Source organism: Pteropus alecto, unplaced genomic scaffold (assembly GCF_000325575.1).
Source record: "Pteropus alecto unplaced genomic scaffold, ASM32557v1 scaffold177, whole genome shotgun sequence".
Classification (NCBI taxonomy): Eukaryota; Metazoa; Chordata; class Mammalia; order Chiroptera; family Pteropodidae; genus Pteropus; species Pteropus alecto.
Window position 1 is genome coordinate 2,512,826 of NW_006442207.1, and position 19,655 is coordinate 2,532,480.

Here is a 19,655-nt window from a genome sequence, read left to right on the forward strand (position 1 = left end):
CTATTAAACCGCCCTGTTTTACTTAAGAGTGTGTTGACGGTGTTGTTATTTTCTGGAGGAGAGATGGTGAAGGCAAGGTATTCTTTTCTATTAACTATATGATTTATACATGTCAAACACCACTCAGCACAAAGTACGAATACATAAACTGAGTATATAAATGCAGGTCTGTATAACATTGGATTCCTACACACAAGCAAGGCTGTGTCTAGACAACACCAAAACAGCTAACAAAGTCAGAAAAATTAAAGTGGCTATTCGAGGGTCTATATATGGAATAGCGTATAAACAATTAAGGTAATCGATTGAGATGACCTTGAAAGCAGCATGTGCAAGCAAAAAATAATAATAATAATAAAACGAAAGAGCTTTTCAGTATGTAAAGATGAATCTACAAAGTGACACAGTTAAAATGACAGAATCTTAGTCCTCAGCTAAAGCTCACTTAGTTCCACTTCATTATTTTACAAATGAAAAGCCTGACACCCAGCGAAGTGAAATGACTTGACAAGATCACCATATGTTAGAGGCAAATGGACTAAGAGCCCAGGAGTCCAGACTCTCAGCCCATCGTTTCTGTTCAAATGTCTAGCAAAATAAAAGTAAGATATCTAGAGGTCTCTAAAATGTCACGACCATTCATATAGCCACTCACTTACACATTCAGCAATTAGTTTTGAAGCACTATGTGCCAGAAGCTAGAGCTTAACCATTTGAGATCTGAGTTCATTAGTGTGTATGGATTTGGGTGCCTGTGTGTGTCAGCATAGAGGGAGTAATCTCTTCTCAATTAGGGAAAACACTGAGGCTGTCTATAGATTAAAAAAAAATATCCTAGAACTGGCTGAATAACCCCCATGCTACAGTCATTTATGATAACCCCCTGCCCATTAATAAATAATTCCTGTGGACACAGGAACTTATGCATGTCTTAATATCTATCATATTAATTTTGTTTTAAATTAGTTTTATTATAAAGTTAAAATATTTCTTGAAGTTTCAGTTCTTTTGTTACTCACGGAACATGATTTTTCAAAAACTCACCACTTAGAAGGAATATAAATTGCATTATGTTATATAAATTACATAAATTCTTTGGACATTCAGAGAGCCTTTAAAAATTTATTGTTTTCTATTTACTCAACGGGATAATTCACTTGGCAGAAAAAATTGGAGTTATACAGTATCTGATTTTTGAAATAAGAATTAGGAAAAACATATCTTCATGAATTTATTGTAACCTGGTGTGAATCTTTAATACATGTATGGCAATGTTCTTCCCTTTAAATTATGGCTTAAATGCCCCACAGGCTGTGTAGGCCCCATGAAAGTTTATCTTCACAAGCTGTATGTTTTTCTTTCCCCAGAACTGGAAAACTGAAAGGGGGTGGATTTCTGCCACCCAATGACTTCAGAATAAAAGTACAATTTTCTTATCTTAAATAAGAATGATGGTGATGGGCTGGGGTTGGAATTGGGATCAGAGTGCTGGGAAAAAGAAAAAAATTTTAGCAGGAAAGCCTGTTATATTGAGAGATTGCAGAGGCAAGACACATTACACCCAATTTGGAATTCTTAACTATTTTTAGGAAAAAATATTGTAAAATGAAAATTTAATTTAAAGCATATATATATATATGTGTGTGTGTGTATGTATACACAGAACTGCAGTTTATTGTTTTAATAAACAGAAAATGTGCACCTCCTACCTGCCAGGCCTGGGGTAGGGGTGGGATAAGGGAGGCTTTCTAAGTAGTTCAGAGTCTATTAAAAATAATGGGCACATGAAAATTATAAGACCATGTGATACAATTTTTGTATTTTCAAATATAATAGAGTCATATTTAAAAGCGTACAGAGAATTAACTCTGCCCCAGGAAGACACATTTGATATGAATCTTGAAGAGTAAGAGTATGCTAGGGTGAGACAGGAGCAAGTGGAAAGACACAGAAATATGAAAGACACAAAAACATGATGAAATGTGAAATGTTTATATGACAGGCCGAGAAGCTGTAGACAGTGGAAAGTTTCAAGCACCGGAGTGATCCGGTCTGTGTTAAGAAAGATGATGTCACTGGTAGGTCTTGTGGAAGACTGGGCTAGGGGACCAGCCACAGACGGCCAAGATCCAGGCAAAGGATGGAGAGGGCCTAGGACAGTGGCCAGGGCCTGAAGCAGATGAAGGAGACGTGGGACTTGTTGATTGACTGTCCATGGGAGATGAGCAGGAGGGGGAGGCCAGCCCAGCTTGTGGATAATGGAGCTGATATTTTGATCTCCATCTATCTGATTCTATTAGTTTGGAAGTCAGAGTGCAGGGAAGGGATATAATTATTTATCACCCTCAAAGCCTAATTCATTGTATATTTTTTACTCTGCAACTTAGTTTTAGACTTAACAGTATATCCAGGATAATATTAACAATTTTAGCAACTGGAGTGGCACGGGCACAGGCTTTAAACAAACCAGTTCCATATTGCCAGCATGTACTGGGTGAGCTGTGACCCAGATGTGTCACGGACATCCTTTCAGGACCATGCGTGGGGCTCTAACTTGTTCTTTGTATTAGTGAATATGGAATTGCAAAGCAGGGGATATGGTCATAATGCACTCAGCCGCCCCCTACTGGTGGCCGATCATACAGTCTCCATTAGTTTGCCGCCACAGATAATGCTGTGGTGAATACCCTTGAACGTGGATCTGTACGAGTACTTTGAAAGCATTTGTTTTAGTTGTAGTTTAGATGAGTCACATTTCCTTGTATTTTACATTCGCTTCTGATACTTCATTTGCTGTTCAGAAACTTGATTTCACGTGTAAACAAGTATACGAACAAATTCAAGGCCTAATTCTAGGGCAGGCTTACCAGTTATTCTTCCAAGGCCTGGTGTTCTTGACCCAGCTTCCCCAGCCAGATGCGCTCCCAAGCTGTGGCCAATCAAGTGCACTTTCGAAGGGGGATATCCAAATTTTTTCTGGACGGGATTTTTTAAAAAGGAAAACAGAACAAATAATTTTAAAAGAGCAGGTAGAATGGCTTAACTATGCTTAATATAAAAAAGGAGCTGCCACGTTTCTCCCTTTCCCATACAGAACGGGGGCCGATAAAGTGACAAAGCGACCTCCACCTCTACGGATATCCTCATCTGGCTGCAGGCGAGAGCATCAGGCGGGCCTGGAGGAATTCCTTCTTCAGAGCCCCTCTGCCGGCAGTCAGGGGCCTCATGGTCTCTGGGACAGAAGAACAGCCCAGGGATGACGATGTCTGTGGCTTCCAGCCCATGCCCATCTTTCCAGAGGCCCAACCCTTCTGGCACATCCCCAGCACGGGCAACTCAAGCAAATGTCTGAGAAGACATGGGATCTAGAAGAGCCCACAGCTAAGGCCCCAGGTTCGACGAAGAAATTCACAAAAGCGTAGGACTGGTTTCCTTCTGAAGAGGAGACGATCCGATTGGATTTCATTCTCTGTGCACGAAGACCCACTCTAGGCGCCTCCTTGCCCTCCAGGCGCCTCTGACAGAGTGGGAAGAGCAGATTGAGAAGTGTGGGGGCGGAGCCGAGTAACGGGCTCTGTGGTTCTTCTCCAGGCCGTTTCATAACTGTGCTCAGCCGCCCGTCTAATAGCTGCCAATCCTGTCACTCTCTGTCCCACTGCCTTGGATTTCTTCACACACTGTCCCTACACTTCATCAGATCAGGCACACTGTCTCGCTCACCACGTACCTTCAGTGTCTAGAACAGTGCCTGGCTCTCAGCAAGTGCGGAGTAAAATATTTCTTGAATGAGTGAGTGAATTCTCTTTAAGAATCAGAAAGGGTCATAAATCTTTAAATTTTACTTCACTGCATTTTGTGGTGGGGAGTTGCTTTCGGTAATGGCAGAGCATTTGAAGATCTATGAATGTCTCCGGGTATATCTCTTATAAATAAAATGTGTAGATTAAAGAGCTGCACCTGGACTGGCCTATAGACCTAACTAATTCACTACCATGGAACCCAATTTCTGTTAGAAAATGCATTTCACATTCTAACAAACAGCATTTATAAGATGGAAAGTAAATAATTATTAAGGATAGGTTTACAATGTGATAAAAACTAACAGAGATGGTTCTATATGCTAACCAAGGTAGTGACCTTGGTGGGGGAAAGGTCAAGGGAAAGCACTTGGTGAGGAGCCTGCGAAGGGACATTGCCACCAAGTGGCACTCTGTATAATCACAGGCACTTCTCGAGAAATAACTTCCCTTTTCTGGCCACTATACACGATTGCTTATTATTTCACATGTTCGGTACTTGTGCAAGCTAATAAAAATAACACAAAATGGCCCCAAATTATTGGTGTTATGGTGAATAACCAATTAAATGTAGTTTAAAAAGGAACTCTCCTTACCATGAGAACGTCAATAAAATAAGCCACCTCAGCACCGGCAACACGGAGATTGTTCACGGCGTGGATGTATTCCAGAGAACCGTTAATCCAGTTTAAATTAATGCAGTTCACATCTTCCACTTTTAGCAACACCTGGTACAAATATTTAGTGAAATGATTAAATAAAGAAGAGTTAAGGAAACCTAAGTGCCCGATAAATTGATTCCATAATAAGAAATCACACTAGCAGGTATTGAGAACCTACTATGTGCTAGGCCCTGTCCTAACCCTTTTACACATATTAACTTATTTAATCCTCATTGACAGATAAGGAAACTGAGGCACAGGTAGGTTAATTAACTTGTCCACTATCACAGAGTTAGTAAGTAGAACCACGATATGAATTCAGACAGCCTGATTCCACCACGCTACAAGGCCTTATAAATAATTAATTGTGTGCTCTGTTAGAAGTCTATTAATATTGAGTATAAGAGAGGAAAATTAAGTTCTTAGAGTGAATTTAGTAATTTTTTACCCTTAAATTAAACAAGAAATTGATCGCACTATTCAATTTTTGTGGAAGGTGAGAATTTACTAAAGAGTGATTTTAAAAATATGCTCTCATTATAATCTATGCAAATCATAATAGATGAAAATAAATGGGAAATGGGTAATTCACTTCAGGCCTTGGAACATGGACAATGTGAAGGACTGAACGGAGGATTTCTGTAAATGTGGATCGATACCATGCAAAGCATGTTCACGTGAGACACAAAGCTTTCACGCTAGTGTAAAGAAGAGTTTATTCACACCATACATTGCATATGTCTTGCTGCCATTTTCCATCTGAATTCCATCCAGGTATGTTAATATGGGTCACCTTGTCTGTTCCAAAGTGTGAGGCTTGGATAGTTAGGTGATTAACTGCACTGATCTCCTGTTTCAAGAGAAAAGAGATTCAGGTAAAATAATGATGCAAAATCATTTAACATCTAGTAGAATTATTCAAAATCTGCTCAAAAGTCTTCCACAAAATTTAATTTTTAACAGCCTTCTTTAATACATGTTAACCAAAGAAATAGTGACTGTTCCACATTGCAAAAGTAGCAAGAAATTATTAATGCATTACAAATTGCAATACGCAAATTTAATCGCGAGGAAGGAAATAAAAATGGTTTTAAAGCAATGTTTGTAAGACAGTGTTGGGTCAGTTAGTGTTAGAATTTCAGTAAGCCTTACTTTTGTATAGCATTTCTCAGTTGTCAGAGTAATTCATGAGATTTATCTTATTTGAGACTTAGAAATACGCTACAAGGGTGCCACAACAGACTGGCCACCCCACTTTATGAGTGAGGACTAGAGGTTAGACTCTCACCACATGAAAATATGTGATTATGTTTAGTATTCTTTTGTATTACTTATATTTTGTTGGGTTGTTTTTATAAGCAAAGTCAAATTAAGTAATTTTTTATTAAGAGAAAAATCAATGGGCACAAGTATAAGCAATTCTATTGAGAAAAAATGAATAATAAGCAAATAGCAAGTTCGACAATAGTAAATCCTGTAACTGGAAAACAACACATTTAGATACTTATGAAATTCAAACAAATTGCCTATTACGAGCTGCCTGTGCTTAACGGCGATACGCAATTATTCAGACAACTTGCTGGCTGCTTAAAGTATTTCCAAGGTTGTAAGCAAATGATTATGAGAATAATAAGCTGGTTTACATGGCAATTATAGTATGGCTAACACATCTGCGTGTGTGTCAGGAATTGTTCTACTTTACAGAGTAGTTAGAACATTTAACCCTCACAACACAGTGAGGTAGGTACCAATTTTACAAATTAGGAAAGGGCGCAATGAGAGACACTTGTCCAAAAGCACTGTAGCTAATGAGTCCTTAACAGAGTTTGAACTCACATCGTCTTTCTCTGAAGCCTTGTCCTTAACCACTGGGCTCTCAACTGACGGTGCTTTGATCTGATCATAGTGCTCTCTACTGACAGGGCTCAGACCACATGTGAAATTTGCTAAGGCAAATTTAACCAATAAGGCGATAAAACCAATTGTATCTGGGCTTTCTCAGAAGCACTTCTCTGCTAAGCAATGGAATCCACGTGCAAAAACGTTTGTCCATTCATGCACCTAAAAGATGCTCATTTCAACTGCAGCTGGAGACCCCCGAACATCTTCTATATTCCTGTTTCTACAACAGTATGAAGAAGTGAGACCTTGAGCAAGTCTTAAAGTGGCAATCAGACAAGTATTGTGGGGTTCTACCATTCTCCATTGTCACAAAAGCCACTGGCAAATTAAATAAGGTAGAAAAAGTAGAAAAAGCTTTTGATTCACTCTGCATTTATTTATCTGGCACACCCCTGTCAAATGGCATACTAACTTAGAAAATGAGAAATGCCAAACAACATCATAAAATTAAAAGAAGGCAGCTCGAATTCTGGTGCCCCAAGGAGAGAAACGAAAAAGGGTGTCAGAACAGAAGAGCTTATCCAGAGAAAGGATGAGTTAAAACGTCAGTGTTTAGCTGGGTGCTGGGGCCTTTTATCTTAATGACTTATCTTTGAGGAGTCATGGAACCTAACTGGTATGAGATCAACCCATTCCACAACTGCTGACTACTTTACAAGTGATCTCATTTCCAGTAAGTCAAAAATAGTCACCAGTGAGGTATGTTCCAGCCTTGACAACGGCTGCAGGCACAGAAACTACCTTAATTATACAAAGTTTGCATCACCCCTAGCGTCAGCCTGAGCCACTCTAGGTTAAAGTGTCACGGTTTTGTGGGGAAGTGGGTTGTTTCATTCCTGCAGAAAGGTAGCTGTGAAGGCCTATGACCCTCAGGAGACCGAGTTCATTGCATCATCCTTCCCCTTAACAATTCCTGTCTCCGGGAAAAGAGCAAGTTCAACCTTTGCGTAGTTTATCTCTGCTTTCTCATAAACAAAGCCAGTCAAATTTATACAGTACAGCATATGGGTTAAGTCTGGGACAATCCTTTTTTTTCTTTTAAGCATAACACCTTGACTCATCCTATATCCTAGCTGTTGCTAAAAAAACACTTTAAGAGCAAACCCTCAGGCTTCTCCCCATTGCAAAATCCAGGTACAAATCTGGTTTGTCACACAAGGTTCTTTCCGAAACAGAAGGGAGTGGGGAAAATGTGAAGAACGTTGTTTTCATGGTCCCTGTACTAGGAAAGTACTTGGTTTCTGATGTTCTCTTCATCGCCTTTAGGGCCAAGCCTTGCCTGAAGACTAGACCTCATCATCTCCTGTTTTGGTGCCTGTGCTCTGCAAGGCTCAACTGCATGGCCACTGTGCAGAAGGATGAAGGATCGATGAGCCCTAGGAGGACTGAGGGTCATGGCCAGGAGCTACAGTTAGTCCTGAATGGACACACATCCCTGGAACTCCTAAATCAACAGAGGTGCCCCAAACATTTGTATTCAACATAGAATCTCTACATTTTACAAATTGTGGTAAAATATGCATAACATAAAAGTTACCGTTTTAACCATTTTTAAGTGTACAGTTCAGTGGCACCGTCAGTCACACTTTTGGGTGACCATCACCACCATCATCTCCAGAACTTTTTCATCATCCCAAACCAAAGTTCTGTCCCTAATAAACAGAAACTCCCCATCATTCTCTCCTGCTCAGCCCCTAGTAATTACTATTTCTGTCTCTATGAATTAAATATTCTAGGTACCTCATTTAACTGGAATCATATAATATTTGTCCTTTTGTGTCTGGCTTATTTAACAAGACGTTGCAAGGTTCATCCATGTTGTAGCATCTATAAGAATTTCATTTCTTTTAAAAGCTGAGTATTATTCTACTCTTTGCTTCTTGGTAGTTATAAAAACAAAACTTTTGACAATACTTTCTTTATAAATTTCTTTATACCCACAATAAGGACTTTTCTTCTTTGTCCTAGATAGAGTTGTCATCTGCAGAGCAGATGGCATATTTCAGTCAAGAGCTGTGTGTATATAATCATGAAGTATAACACTCTGTGTGTGTCTAATAAGTAGACAGCTACAGATTATGTTTGTATGGTGTGAAGACACAGCAGAAGTCTGTCTTGGCTGGTGAAACCTGCCCTGTGTGTGATGGGTCCCATGGAAAGCGAGCCTCAAGGTTGCAGACTCAGGTAAAGACTGGAAATGATCTTACAGTGGGGAGTGCTCCCTAAATACAGATGATCCACGGGGTCTAGTGTCACGTTTTTTTCTGCACCCCTGAAACTGCATGCATTCTTTGGGTTTCAACTTTCACCTCTGGGTAAAAGACTTTTGAATCCCTTTCTCCAGCTCTGGACTGTTCCCTAAGCTATAATACTAAAATCTCCAAAAGCCTTCCCAAACCTCCCCTGTCCAAAATTTAACTCATTCTCTTTCACCCCCAATTTTTCTGACAAGAGGATCATTAGTCTTCTAAGCATTCACGTGTGAAATCTCAGGATACATTGTGATGTTCTTCATGTCAATTTTCTATCATCATACTCACTGATGACTCTGATTCGGCCTCGTTCCCCATGTCTGATCAAGTGCACCAAAGTGTTCTATTCAGTGCTGTCAAATAGAACTTCCTGTAATGATGCACCGTCCAGCATGGTAGCCACTAGCCATGTGTGACTATCGAGCACTTGAAATGGGGTTGGTATAGCCAAATAATTGAATTTTAAATTTTATTTTATTTTAATGGCCACGAGTAGCTGGTGGCTACTGTGTTGAACGGCACAGGGCTAAGTGGTCTGGCAGCCACCTCCAGGCTCTCCCAGCCCCGGTCAAGGAGGTATATACTTCAGCCAGAGAAAATGTCCTAAAGCCTCTTTAGAAACTCTCAATGGGCCTCGTGGCTCCCTGGGTAAAATCTAAACTCCACAGGAAGGAGTTATACGATTTGTCTCTGAACTACTTTTCTAATTCTACGTTCGAAAACTTCCAAACTTCTTCTGTCCCCAGTCTAATATGATGCTTGACCTTGCCATTTCCTTTGCCATTTTCCTATATCTCTGCTTACGCAAACCCTGCCCCACCGCGAACACGCTTTGGCTGCATGGCGTCCGCAAAGCCTTCCCTGGTCATCATCCCCAGCCCCGCGGGTAAGGCAAGGCTTTCTTCACTGTGTTCCCAGAGTCCTTTACTGTACCTTACATCACAGATCGTAATTTGTGTTGCAATAAGGGTATTCGTCTACATACCCTGTTTCCCCTAATATAATACAGTTAAGACACTGTCTTGTTTATTCAATTTAATACCTAATAGGGACTGTTGCTTGATCAGTCTCACATGTGGAAGGTTTTCAATTAATACATTAACCGAACGAAATAGCAAATGCGAAACTACATATTCAGAGCAACTTTCATATTTAAATACTAGGACAAATAATATGAAAAAAAGTCTGGCTCACGAATATAAAAAGAAATACTTGCCTTGAAATCAATAGTTTATGCCAGAATAGATGACTGTATCTATGTTTTCTGTATCTATAGTTAGAGCTTATATTTTAGAATAATTCACGTGTGAAGAAAGCAAACTAGCTTACCTGATAGGCTTTGGGGTTGCGTCTCGTGTAGAGCAGGAAGCGAGTGTTTATCTCCTCTGGAGACCAGGGTAAACCCGCCAACTGTCTCGACAAAGTCCCAGTCCATGGTAAACCATCTTTAAAGCACCCCACCCTTTCATAGCAAACTTCTTTTCCTGCAACAAAAAGATAGAGTGTCAGTACTGTAGGAACCAGGCCCACAGAGAAGCTGTGTTTCCCACTCAGAGGTTCATCGAAATCAGTCTTTCAGTTAGACAAGTCCTCGGGGGGCTTCTCTTCAAAAATCGTGCCCTCCCCCACCCACCTCCAATATTATGAACACAGCAATGCAGATCACAATACTGCAGATGAGACATTGCTGGCTCTGGGCAATTATTTTACCTTTTTTTGAGTCTCAATTTCCTCCTCTGCAAAATAGAGGTAACACCACTTACCTTACAGCCTTGTTAGGAAGACTAAGTGAACTTGTTACATGTGAATGGGCCTGAGACATAAAATGGGAGACTGTGCCTTCTGCCTTTTCTTGTTAAACTGAAAGCTCTTGGTGTAAGGGACCTCTTTGTCCCCAGAGCCTGTCGCCATGCCTGGCATACAGTAGGGGTCTAATATACGTTTCCTGAGAGTGTAAACGAGAGCAAAGTTTCATTTAGTTTTAACCAAGTTACTTCTTTCTGGAACTCACTTTACTCATCCCTAAAGTGAGAGGCTTTGGGGAAACTAAGTCTCAGTCATGTCTGTCATTCGCTGACTCTGACTGATCCTTTTGCTATGACTTTTTGTTTTCATTTTCATTTAATACTCAAAAACAAATAACTTCATTTCATGCTGTTTTACGAGATAGTTAAATTTATTCAGTTATGATTATAATTTATAATTATTTATTCAAATTATTATTATTTACATTTATTATAATGTATTCACTTTATGATTAGGTTAATATTGGTGAGAGCTATTTGAAGATTTGAATTTGAGGATTTTCTTTTCTCTCTTACCAAAAAAAAAAAATAAATACTAAATAAACTTTTGACCCTCAAATCCATCAGCTTTTAACTCTAAAATTTTAGGAGGTTTTGCATTTTTTTCATTCCTTTCGCATAAATGCAAAGAGGAAGTATAGAAAATTAGGTTTTTTTCATCAAAGAAATGTTTGTACATTTAAAAAAAAATTGTTCAGATGAGCAACATCCCCTGCCTACCCCCAAACCCAATCTCCTCCCCAGAGGTGACGACTTTAAACATGTCTACAGTTCTTCTCGTGGTTACTTACATATCTGTATATGATGTGCTTACACTACCAAGTTTCAATTTATTAGTTTTAATCACACATGATCTATCAACTTGCTGCAGTAATAAATGAGGATTTAACACACCTATGCCCTGGATCAGCCAGGATTAGGGCAAGAAACAGAATCCACTCCAATTATTTTACCTGTGGGAGTTTAATATAATGAATCGTAATTAACCAGGCATTGGAGAACAGAAGACAGACGGGGGTCCTGTAAGGGACTCCCGGGGAGTAACTGCGGGGAGCGGCTACCAGCTCCAGGGCTGGTGCAAAAAAATGGGAGAGGTTGAGTTATTCCAATGTGGACGCTTGGGGGAAGGGCTGCTTGCTGGGGGAGGGGGTGCAGGTTCTCCAAAGCTGAGATGCAGGCCCGAGGAAGAGTGCGAGCTCCCTATTGCTGGCATCTCTGAGCAGGCACCATGAGTCTGATTCTGGGAGTATTAAAACAATCGCAGCTATTGGAATGACTGTGCTGGAGTGCAAAGCCCTTGCTGAAAAAACGCAGACAGGAACCAGGAGCAAAGAAGAAGAAACACCTCCCTTTTCCCTCTCGGAGCCTCGGTGTCCCCCGAGGGTCCTGAGTGACAGTGACTCCCTGGGAGTGGCTGAAATGTCGAACCGTGTTTGCCGTGTGGAGTGCTAGCAAAGCAAGGGAGGCTTGAAGCTGAGGGACAGCAGCTCAACAGGCAGCCTGTGCTGCTCTTCACTTTGTCTCAACTCCTCCTATACAGTCAATAACACTTTTCAGCTCGTTTATTGGCTTCCACTGTAGACGTAAATAGTAATATTCCATTTCTTGATCCGTGCCTCATATTCCTAATAACTGGACTCCCTGTCTTTGCAAGGCGAAGTTCTCAGGCCTGCTGCCTCTTCCTTCTCTTCCTCCCTTTCGTCTTCCGAGTTCTGCCAGCTGCACTTCCACTTCCCTACTGTCAAGATCGATAACATTCAGACCTTGTTCTATAATCCTAATTAAGTCTTCCATGTTTTGTCTGTAGGCTGACTTCAAAAAATCAATAAACATAATTATTATGACTAGATAAATATTTTTCCTTCCAGAGCCAGCTAGCATGCTATAATTACATTTCCCTCTCTGCACTTCCATTGTTCGGATTCCATTCCCTTCAAAGGAAAATATTCAAATGAATTCTTTTTTCTGATACCTGAATTGCTCAACATCAGTGTCATTTCCGTTTGCTCCATATTTGGATCATGGCTTTGTTGTGCCATCTTTGTCTTCCTGGTTTCTCTGGTTGCCTTTGTTTTCTCTTGTTGGGAGTGTAAACATGTGCCTCCTTCAATACATCCCTAGCGTGGTGCAGCTTCTCCATCAATATATCTCCCGCCTGGAATCCATTCTGTTTTTTCCTCTCGAAACACACATATATGCAGTTCTAATCTGGACCAGTGATTTCACATTTAGATTTTGCTTTATTATTATTATTATTAGTTATGCCCACAGCACCTGGTCTTCCTAGGTGGTCTCCCATCCAAGTACTAACCAGGTCCACCCCTGCTTAGCTTCCGAGATCAGACGGGATTGGGCTTGTGCAGGGTGGCATAGCCGTAGATCATAGATCATGGCTCCCCTGGGGCGTGAACCCAGGACCTTCTGCATGTAAAGCAGATGTGCTAACCACTACATTACGGAATCACATCCAAAAAAGAGATGGTTTTAAATGATCGAATTAAAGATAGTATGCAGCCGTTTGAAAGGTTTACAGAGAATCTGTAAGGAAACTTGTAATGAAAGTGAGAATGATATAATATTAGTGAGAAAAGGCAGGTTACAGAACTACGTGTAGTTTCATTTAAGGGGGAATATAAAATTTAAAGGAAATGCACCAAAATATTAACAATGGTGACATGGCATGGTTTTAATTTTCTTCTTTAGACTTATCTATGGTCTCAAATTGTCAATCATGAGCATAAATTACCTTTACAATAAAAGTCACAAAAGGGAAAAAAAAAGAGTACATCTTTACCAAATTATGTCTAATCTGGTTTGTTTTATTAATAATAATTAATATAGCAAAAACAGACTGAGCCCTATGTGTCATATATGTGAAGAAATGAAAACTTAGAAAAAGTGATCACCTTGTCCAATATTTCATTGTTATTAAGTGGTAGGAAAAAAATGAACAATGCAGGTCACTCTGTTGCAAAGTGTAATTAATTAGCTTTTCCTAGGTTATGTTGTAGTGACAAATAGCTTCTGATTCTCATTGGCTAACAAAAATTGAAGTTTATTTCTCGTTAATGTTATATTTTGGTTGCAATGGTTCTAGGTTGGCTATGGCTCTGATTTACCCGTCTTTTCTCTTCCAGGATCCAAGCTAATGGACCAGACCCTGTTCAGGGCATGTTGGTCCCCGGGGCAAAGGAAAAGGATGTAACAGCTGCACAGACAAAGACTCATCCAGCAGGCTCTCACCTTGGCACTGCTCTCTGTCACGTCATGTGGCCAAGGGTGGGGCTGAAGAATCCTCTCCCAGGGAGAGAGAGTAAATCATGGGGAACAATAGTACAACCTACTCTGTAAGGGTATGAAGATTTAAATTTTTGTATGTGCCAACAGAATGAAACCTTTTGTCATTTTAATTTGCATTTCTTTAGCTATATATTTGAATATCTTTTTGTGCATTTTTGGCCATTTTTACATCTTCTGTGGATAAGATCTTTTGTCCTGTACACATTTTTCTAAAGTTTGTTTTTTCCTTATTTACTTATAAAACCTCTTTGAATAGTAGAGCGATCTGCCCCTCTTCAGTCAGATATTTTGAAAAGATATTCTCGTTTGCTGTTAATATTTTTGTTTTATAGACTTTATGTTTTCTCATATAGAAGTTTTACATTTTATTCAACAACCTTTTCTTTCATAGCTTTGGGGTTTCGTCTTATTTACAAAAGCATTTCTTACTCCAAGATTATTAATATTTTTCCTCTGTTTTCTTTTCATACTTTTACTGTTTCATTCCTTTATTTTTAAATGTTCATCTACCTGAGATTTGTTTTGGTGTAAGGAGTAGAATTTTCATCTAGAATTTGACTTCTCTTAGTGTGAATTAATACCAAGTACAATCATTTTAATATCTTCCAAAACTGTGGCTATTTTTCTTTGTTTATCTAAATTTATCATCCCTGTTTTCTATTTTTTTAGTCTTATTAAGCAATCGCTACATACCTTTATTAATTATACTGTTTTTCCCATTTTTCTAATGCATTAACATCTATTTTTATTTTTATTAAATTCTTCCTTCAACTTTATTTGTTCTTTTTCTAGTTTCTTCAGTTTTCGACTCATTATATTTTGATATATTCTGCAATTGAAATGTTTTATTTCCTTTTTGACCTAAAAGTTCTTTAAAGGAGAATTTGAAATATAGCTCATTACATAAAGCTAGTTTTAACTGGTTAAGAAATCATACAAACTGCCATATTAATTTGTATTTTCCTAATTTCCACTTTCCAAATGAGTCATTTCTCTATCTTACTGTGGATAGTCTTTTCCAATGACATAAAAAAAGCTGGAAAATAGATTCTTTAATTTATTCAAGAAATATTTACTTGGGTGCCTATTATGTGCCAGATAGTGTTCCCAGAACTGGGGATTCAACAGTGGAAAAAGTCATCCTAGCCTTCATGGAGTGTACAGTCTAGTGAGGGGTGAGGGAACAGACAACGAATAAGAACAAATAACATATGGTGTATATTTAATAGTGGTAGGTGCTGGGAGAAACACAAAACATGGCAGGTGAAGGCTCATGTGTGTTTAGGTGAGGAGGGGTTTGCAAGTCAAATAGGGTAGCCAGGCAAGACCACACTAAAAATGGTGGCATTTGAATCACAACCTGAAGGACTGTGAGAAGTAAACCATGAGGATTTCTAGAGGGAGCAACATTCCAGGCAGAAGGAAGATAAAGCACAAGGCTGTGAGGCGGGAGTGTGCCTGCTGTGACTAGGGAGTCACGAGGAGGCTGTTCTGACCGGAGCTGAGGGGCCCAAGGGCAAGACACGTCCTCAGCACCTTACTTATTCTGCAATTTCAAAAAAAAACTCTGGGGAGGGAACAAAAGTGGGTTTTTTGGTTTTTTTTTGTTTTGTTGTTGTTGTTCGTTTGTAATTTAGTTTGCAAGAACTGGTTTGTCAGAAAAAAACTGGCCTAAGGCAATATAGTCTCATTTAATATGAATATTTGCAAATTTTGCTACAGAAATAGGCATGTAGTTGTTGATGGGGCACTGCTCCAAAATGCTGTGGGCTTTGTATTATACAATATACTTACCATAGTCCCTTTCTAAAATCCAAAAAAGCATCTGAATACTGGAGTGCATCTGGGTTTGACTAAGGGATGGTGTTAGAGAGGCAACGCACGCAGCACCAGGTAGATCCTTGCAGGTACATTGGTTTTTATTCTGAAGTGAGATGGGAAAGCCACTGGAGGGCTCCAAGCAGAAAAGAGACACAGACTGACTTAGGCTGGCTGCTGTGTTGAAAACAGATTGATGCAGGCCAAGGGTAAAGGCAGAGAGACCATCTGGGATGCTATTGTAGTAAACTACATAAGACACAGTGGTGCCTAAAATCAAGGGGGTAGCAGGAGAGGGATGAGAAGTGGTGAGGTTCTTCACGTATTTTGAAGGAGGATCTGAAAAATATCTGCTGACTAATGGCAGTGAGGAGAGATAGAAAGAAAAGTCAAGGCTGATGTCAAGGCTTATGACGGAAGTGCCTGAAAGGCTGGACTTGCCATTAAGGGGATGGGAAAAATTTTGGGAGGAAGACATTTGGGAGTAGAGATCAAGAACTCGGTTTGAGACATGTAGATTTTACATAAATTAGATTCAGACGTGGAAATGTCACAGAGATAGTTGGATATGAATCTGGAATTCCAGAGAAAACATCAGCTGGAAATATGAATTTAAATGTCATTAGCAGAAAGATGGTGGTCAAAGCCACAAGTATGAATGAGATCACCGAGGGAGTGATTGCAGGTGAAGAAGGATGGTCCAAGGACTGAGTCCTAGAATACTCCATCATTAAGAAATCAAGAAGATGAGGGGGGACTAACAAAGAAAATTTCCAAGAAAGGATCAGAAAAGTAGGAGAAAACCCAGGATGTGTGGCATCCTAGAAGCCAACTTAAAAACAGACTGCCAGGGGAGGGAGCAGTTTGGAGTACCAAATACTGTTATCCAATGAGATGAGGATGGAGAACCAACCACGGGCTTATCAACACAGGGGTGACTGGTTATCGTGACAAGTGGAGTTTTAACGGCGTGGTAGGGGTGTAAGCCTGATGGGAGTGAGTTCAAGAAAGAAGGGAGGAGAAATAGGCAACCCCGTAAGGACAAGTCGAAAGTGAAATTGTGAAGATGAGAGAACTCAACGTGTTTGTGTGTAGCTGGGAATGGTCCAGGAGAGAGGAAGTAGCCCAGTGAAACAGGAGGAGTGGAAGGGAATGTTGTTGGGCACTATCTCGCAGCAGGTGTGAGGAGGTGGAGTCTAATGTATAGGAGGAAGTTTGGCCTTTGTTGGGAGCAAGAGCATAGGAGCAGAGAGAAGGCAGAGTGGATGGGCAGGTACATGTAGGCAGCTGGATGGATGTGGTGGTGCTCAGGTCTTATGGAAGGTCTCTTGTCTTTGTTTCTATTTTCTTATTGAACTAGGAAGTAAGGCAATCAGCCGAGACTGCTGATGAGCAGGGAGGCATTGAGGTCTGAGCACAGGGGAGAAAAGCGAAATCACCCAGGAATCTGGAAAAATGAAAAGATTAGAGAAGTAGAGAATGGTGGCTTTGCAGCTTTAGGGTCCACTTCAGTTTAATAACCATGAATTCGCAGTGAGACAGTCAGCGTGGTATGTTTTTGTTTTTGTTTTCGTTTTTCAGGCATATCCAGCTACGCAGGTGCAGGCACAAAGCAAGCCCAGTGTTGCATTTAATCAGGGTCATGGTTAAGTCAAGTGAAGCAAGAGCAACAGAGAAGTCTAATGTATAAACCAAAGCATGATTAAAACTGACCATGAGATTTAAACTGGGTAAGTGAAGAGGGAGTTAGCTGCCCAATAAAATGTTTTTTAAATAAAATATATGGTTATGTGAAACAGATAATATATACATATATTTTTACTACACATGTATGTCCATTATACAGTTGCCATATTTTTTAAAAATTAAGTCTACATCACATTTGTATAATTACCTATATTGTATCTATTAAATTTATAGCAGAGTCTATTTGCATTCAGTCCTCTGGTACCTCCCATTTTAGAACGTTTGCTTAATTCAATGAGCTTCCAAACAGAAGCCATTCCCTACTGAAAAGCAAATATTTCTGAGGGGCTCTAAGGAAGTCTTATCAATCACGATTGTATCTCCAGAGCTTAGTACAGTGCCTGGCACATAGTAGGTGATTGTATTTGTTGATTAAAAAATATATTGGCATCTTTGTTCAGAGAATATTTTGAGAGGTGGGCTGTGAGTAGAGCTAGCAAAGAAGGCTCCAGAAGGAGGAGATAGAGAAAGTGACAATATGAGAAAACAGATCAGGGCAGACTTTGCTCACTTCTTAATTCTGTTCTGGGACTCATGAGTCTCACTGCTTTCAGTGTTCAAGCAGGAAAATCATGGAAAATAGAGCACAGTTCCTGGCATATCCTAAAACTAATGATGGCTCCATCCTCTTCATTTTTTATCCCGCAGAGGATAGCTAGAGGGCAGGGACTAAAAAACACTGAGATTCTTCGATTCTATTTCAGTTAAAACATATCAACTACCTTTTATTGCGCCTATAGGCACAGTATTGAACAGGGTGGTAAGAACACACAAAACCAATAACTACCACATAGTAAATGCATAAGGCACCCACAGTGTAAAGAGCACAAGTCGATGAATATTGAATTAATGTGTAAGAAATGTCCAAGACCAATATCCTTTCACAAAATCATGACACAGATGGAAAAAATCAACATGGAATTTCTAATCAGCATTAATCATTCATTCATTCATTCATTCATTCTTCATTCAAATATTTGTCGAGCATCTACTGTCAGGTATTGAAATTGGAAATATGCATTTTTTAAAATTTACTGCTACATATCCATTTTAGAAGTGAAGAAATTGAGACTTTAATGGGTAAGTTACTTGGCCAAGGCCGTAAGGCCAGTAAGTGGCAGAGCTGGGAGCCATGCACAAGACTATCCAGTAGCTTTTGTATTATTGGAAATAGATGCTTCTCATATACTCTTCGGATTCATTATTACAAAATTGATGCATTTTCCTTAGATAATTTTATGACAAACAAATCAAAATATAAACAGAGCCAAAATTTCAAAGTCTACGTCAATTACATTTTGCATGTGAATATACTCATTATTTTTAAGGAACTTATAAATTATGAGTCTTACCTGCTGACGTGCCAAAGAATAAGAATGAAGCGATCCAAATGCCAAACATCTAAGTTGATTTTTTTAAATCGCATAAAATCTTCTTGAAGACTTTTACCTATAAAGTCACCTTGCTATAGAATATTCAGAAATTTTCTTAAAAAATGACACCACTCACTATTTAAGATCTAGGTCCGGAAGAGCACGGAGCCTCACAGCACCTTGAATTCTACGTCTTTCGAAGTGAATGTGCCATAGCTAGACGGCTTCCTTCTCTTTAAGAGAGATAATTAGTGGGGTGTGTCTTGCATTGTGTGATCAGTAATTAAAATTTGTGAGATTTTGCTGATTCAACATTAGTAATATTTTGGTTAAGCACAGACTGAGTCACCCTTGAAAGTTATTTTAAGGCTTTGAGATGGTAGATAAACATTTAGAAGGTAAAAATTTTCCAAATGAGAATTATACGCTTTGAATATTTCTTCCCCAACATATTTCTCAGTGCAAACATCCACTTTATACAAACGGACTCTGCTAAAACATAAGTGAGCTAAACAACGACATTGGCTAACCTGCCTGTCTTACCTTCACAGGAAAGTAACATAGCAGTTGCTGTCACCTACTCTACAGCCTGATCACCTGGGCCAAAATTCTGGCTCTGCCACTTATTAGCAGTGACCGTGAGCTAGTAAGCCTCGCTGTCCCTTTCCTCACATGTAATATGGGGACAGTCATGAGTCTTAACTCATAGGGTCATCTAGATGACTGAATTACTTATTCTATGACTAGTATCTAGTATACAGTAAGTACTATATTCAGTGTTAATTTTATTGCTGTCATTTTTTCCATTATGTAAATGGTTATAAGATAAATTTATGTTCACATACAGCTAAATATCCCCTTACATCATTGTACATAGGCTTTATTATATACTTAATGTAACGCAAATTTGCCTTTTTGGCTACTACATTAACTTAAAATGATGAGCAATTCAATCCATAGATATCTTTAGTCTGTTTCTCAATTTTTGAAAGTTCACAGA

General features: G+C 39.4%; 1 protein-coding gene and 1 pseudogene across 1 annotated transcript in view; both read right to left on the reverse strand.

The window, feature by feature from the left end:
- Positions 1-18,683, reverse strand: part of PNLIPRP3 (pancreatic lipase related protein 3) — a 30,133-nt gene extending 11,450 nt beyond the window's left edge. Inside the window, exons 1-5 of the mRNA XM_006920836.1 lie at positions 18,635-18,683; positions 9,943-10,097; positions 5,190-5,309; positions 4,394-4,525; positions 2,868-2,976 (exon numbers count right to left, since the gene is read on the reverse strand). Coding sequence (XP_006920898.1) covers positions 2,868-2,976; positions 4,394-4,525; positions 5,190-5,309; positions 9,943-10,097; positions 18,635-18,683 — 565 coding nt within the window. The remainder of the gene's footprint in view (positions 1-2,867; positions 2,977-4,393; positions 4,526-5,189; positions 5,310-9,942; positions 10,098-18,634) is intronic.
- Positions 12,681-12,799, reverse strand: LOC112470211 (annotated as a pseudogene).
- Positions 18,684-19,655: the final 972 nt, after the last annotated feature.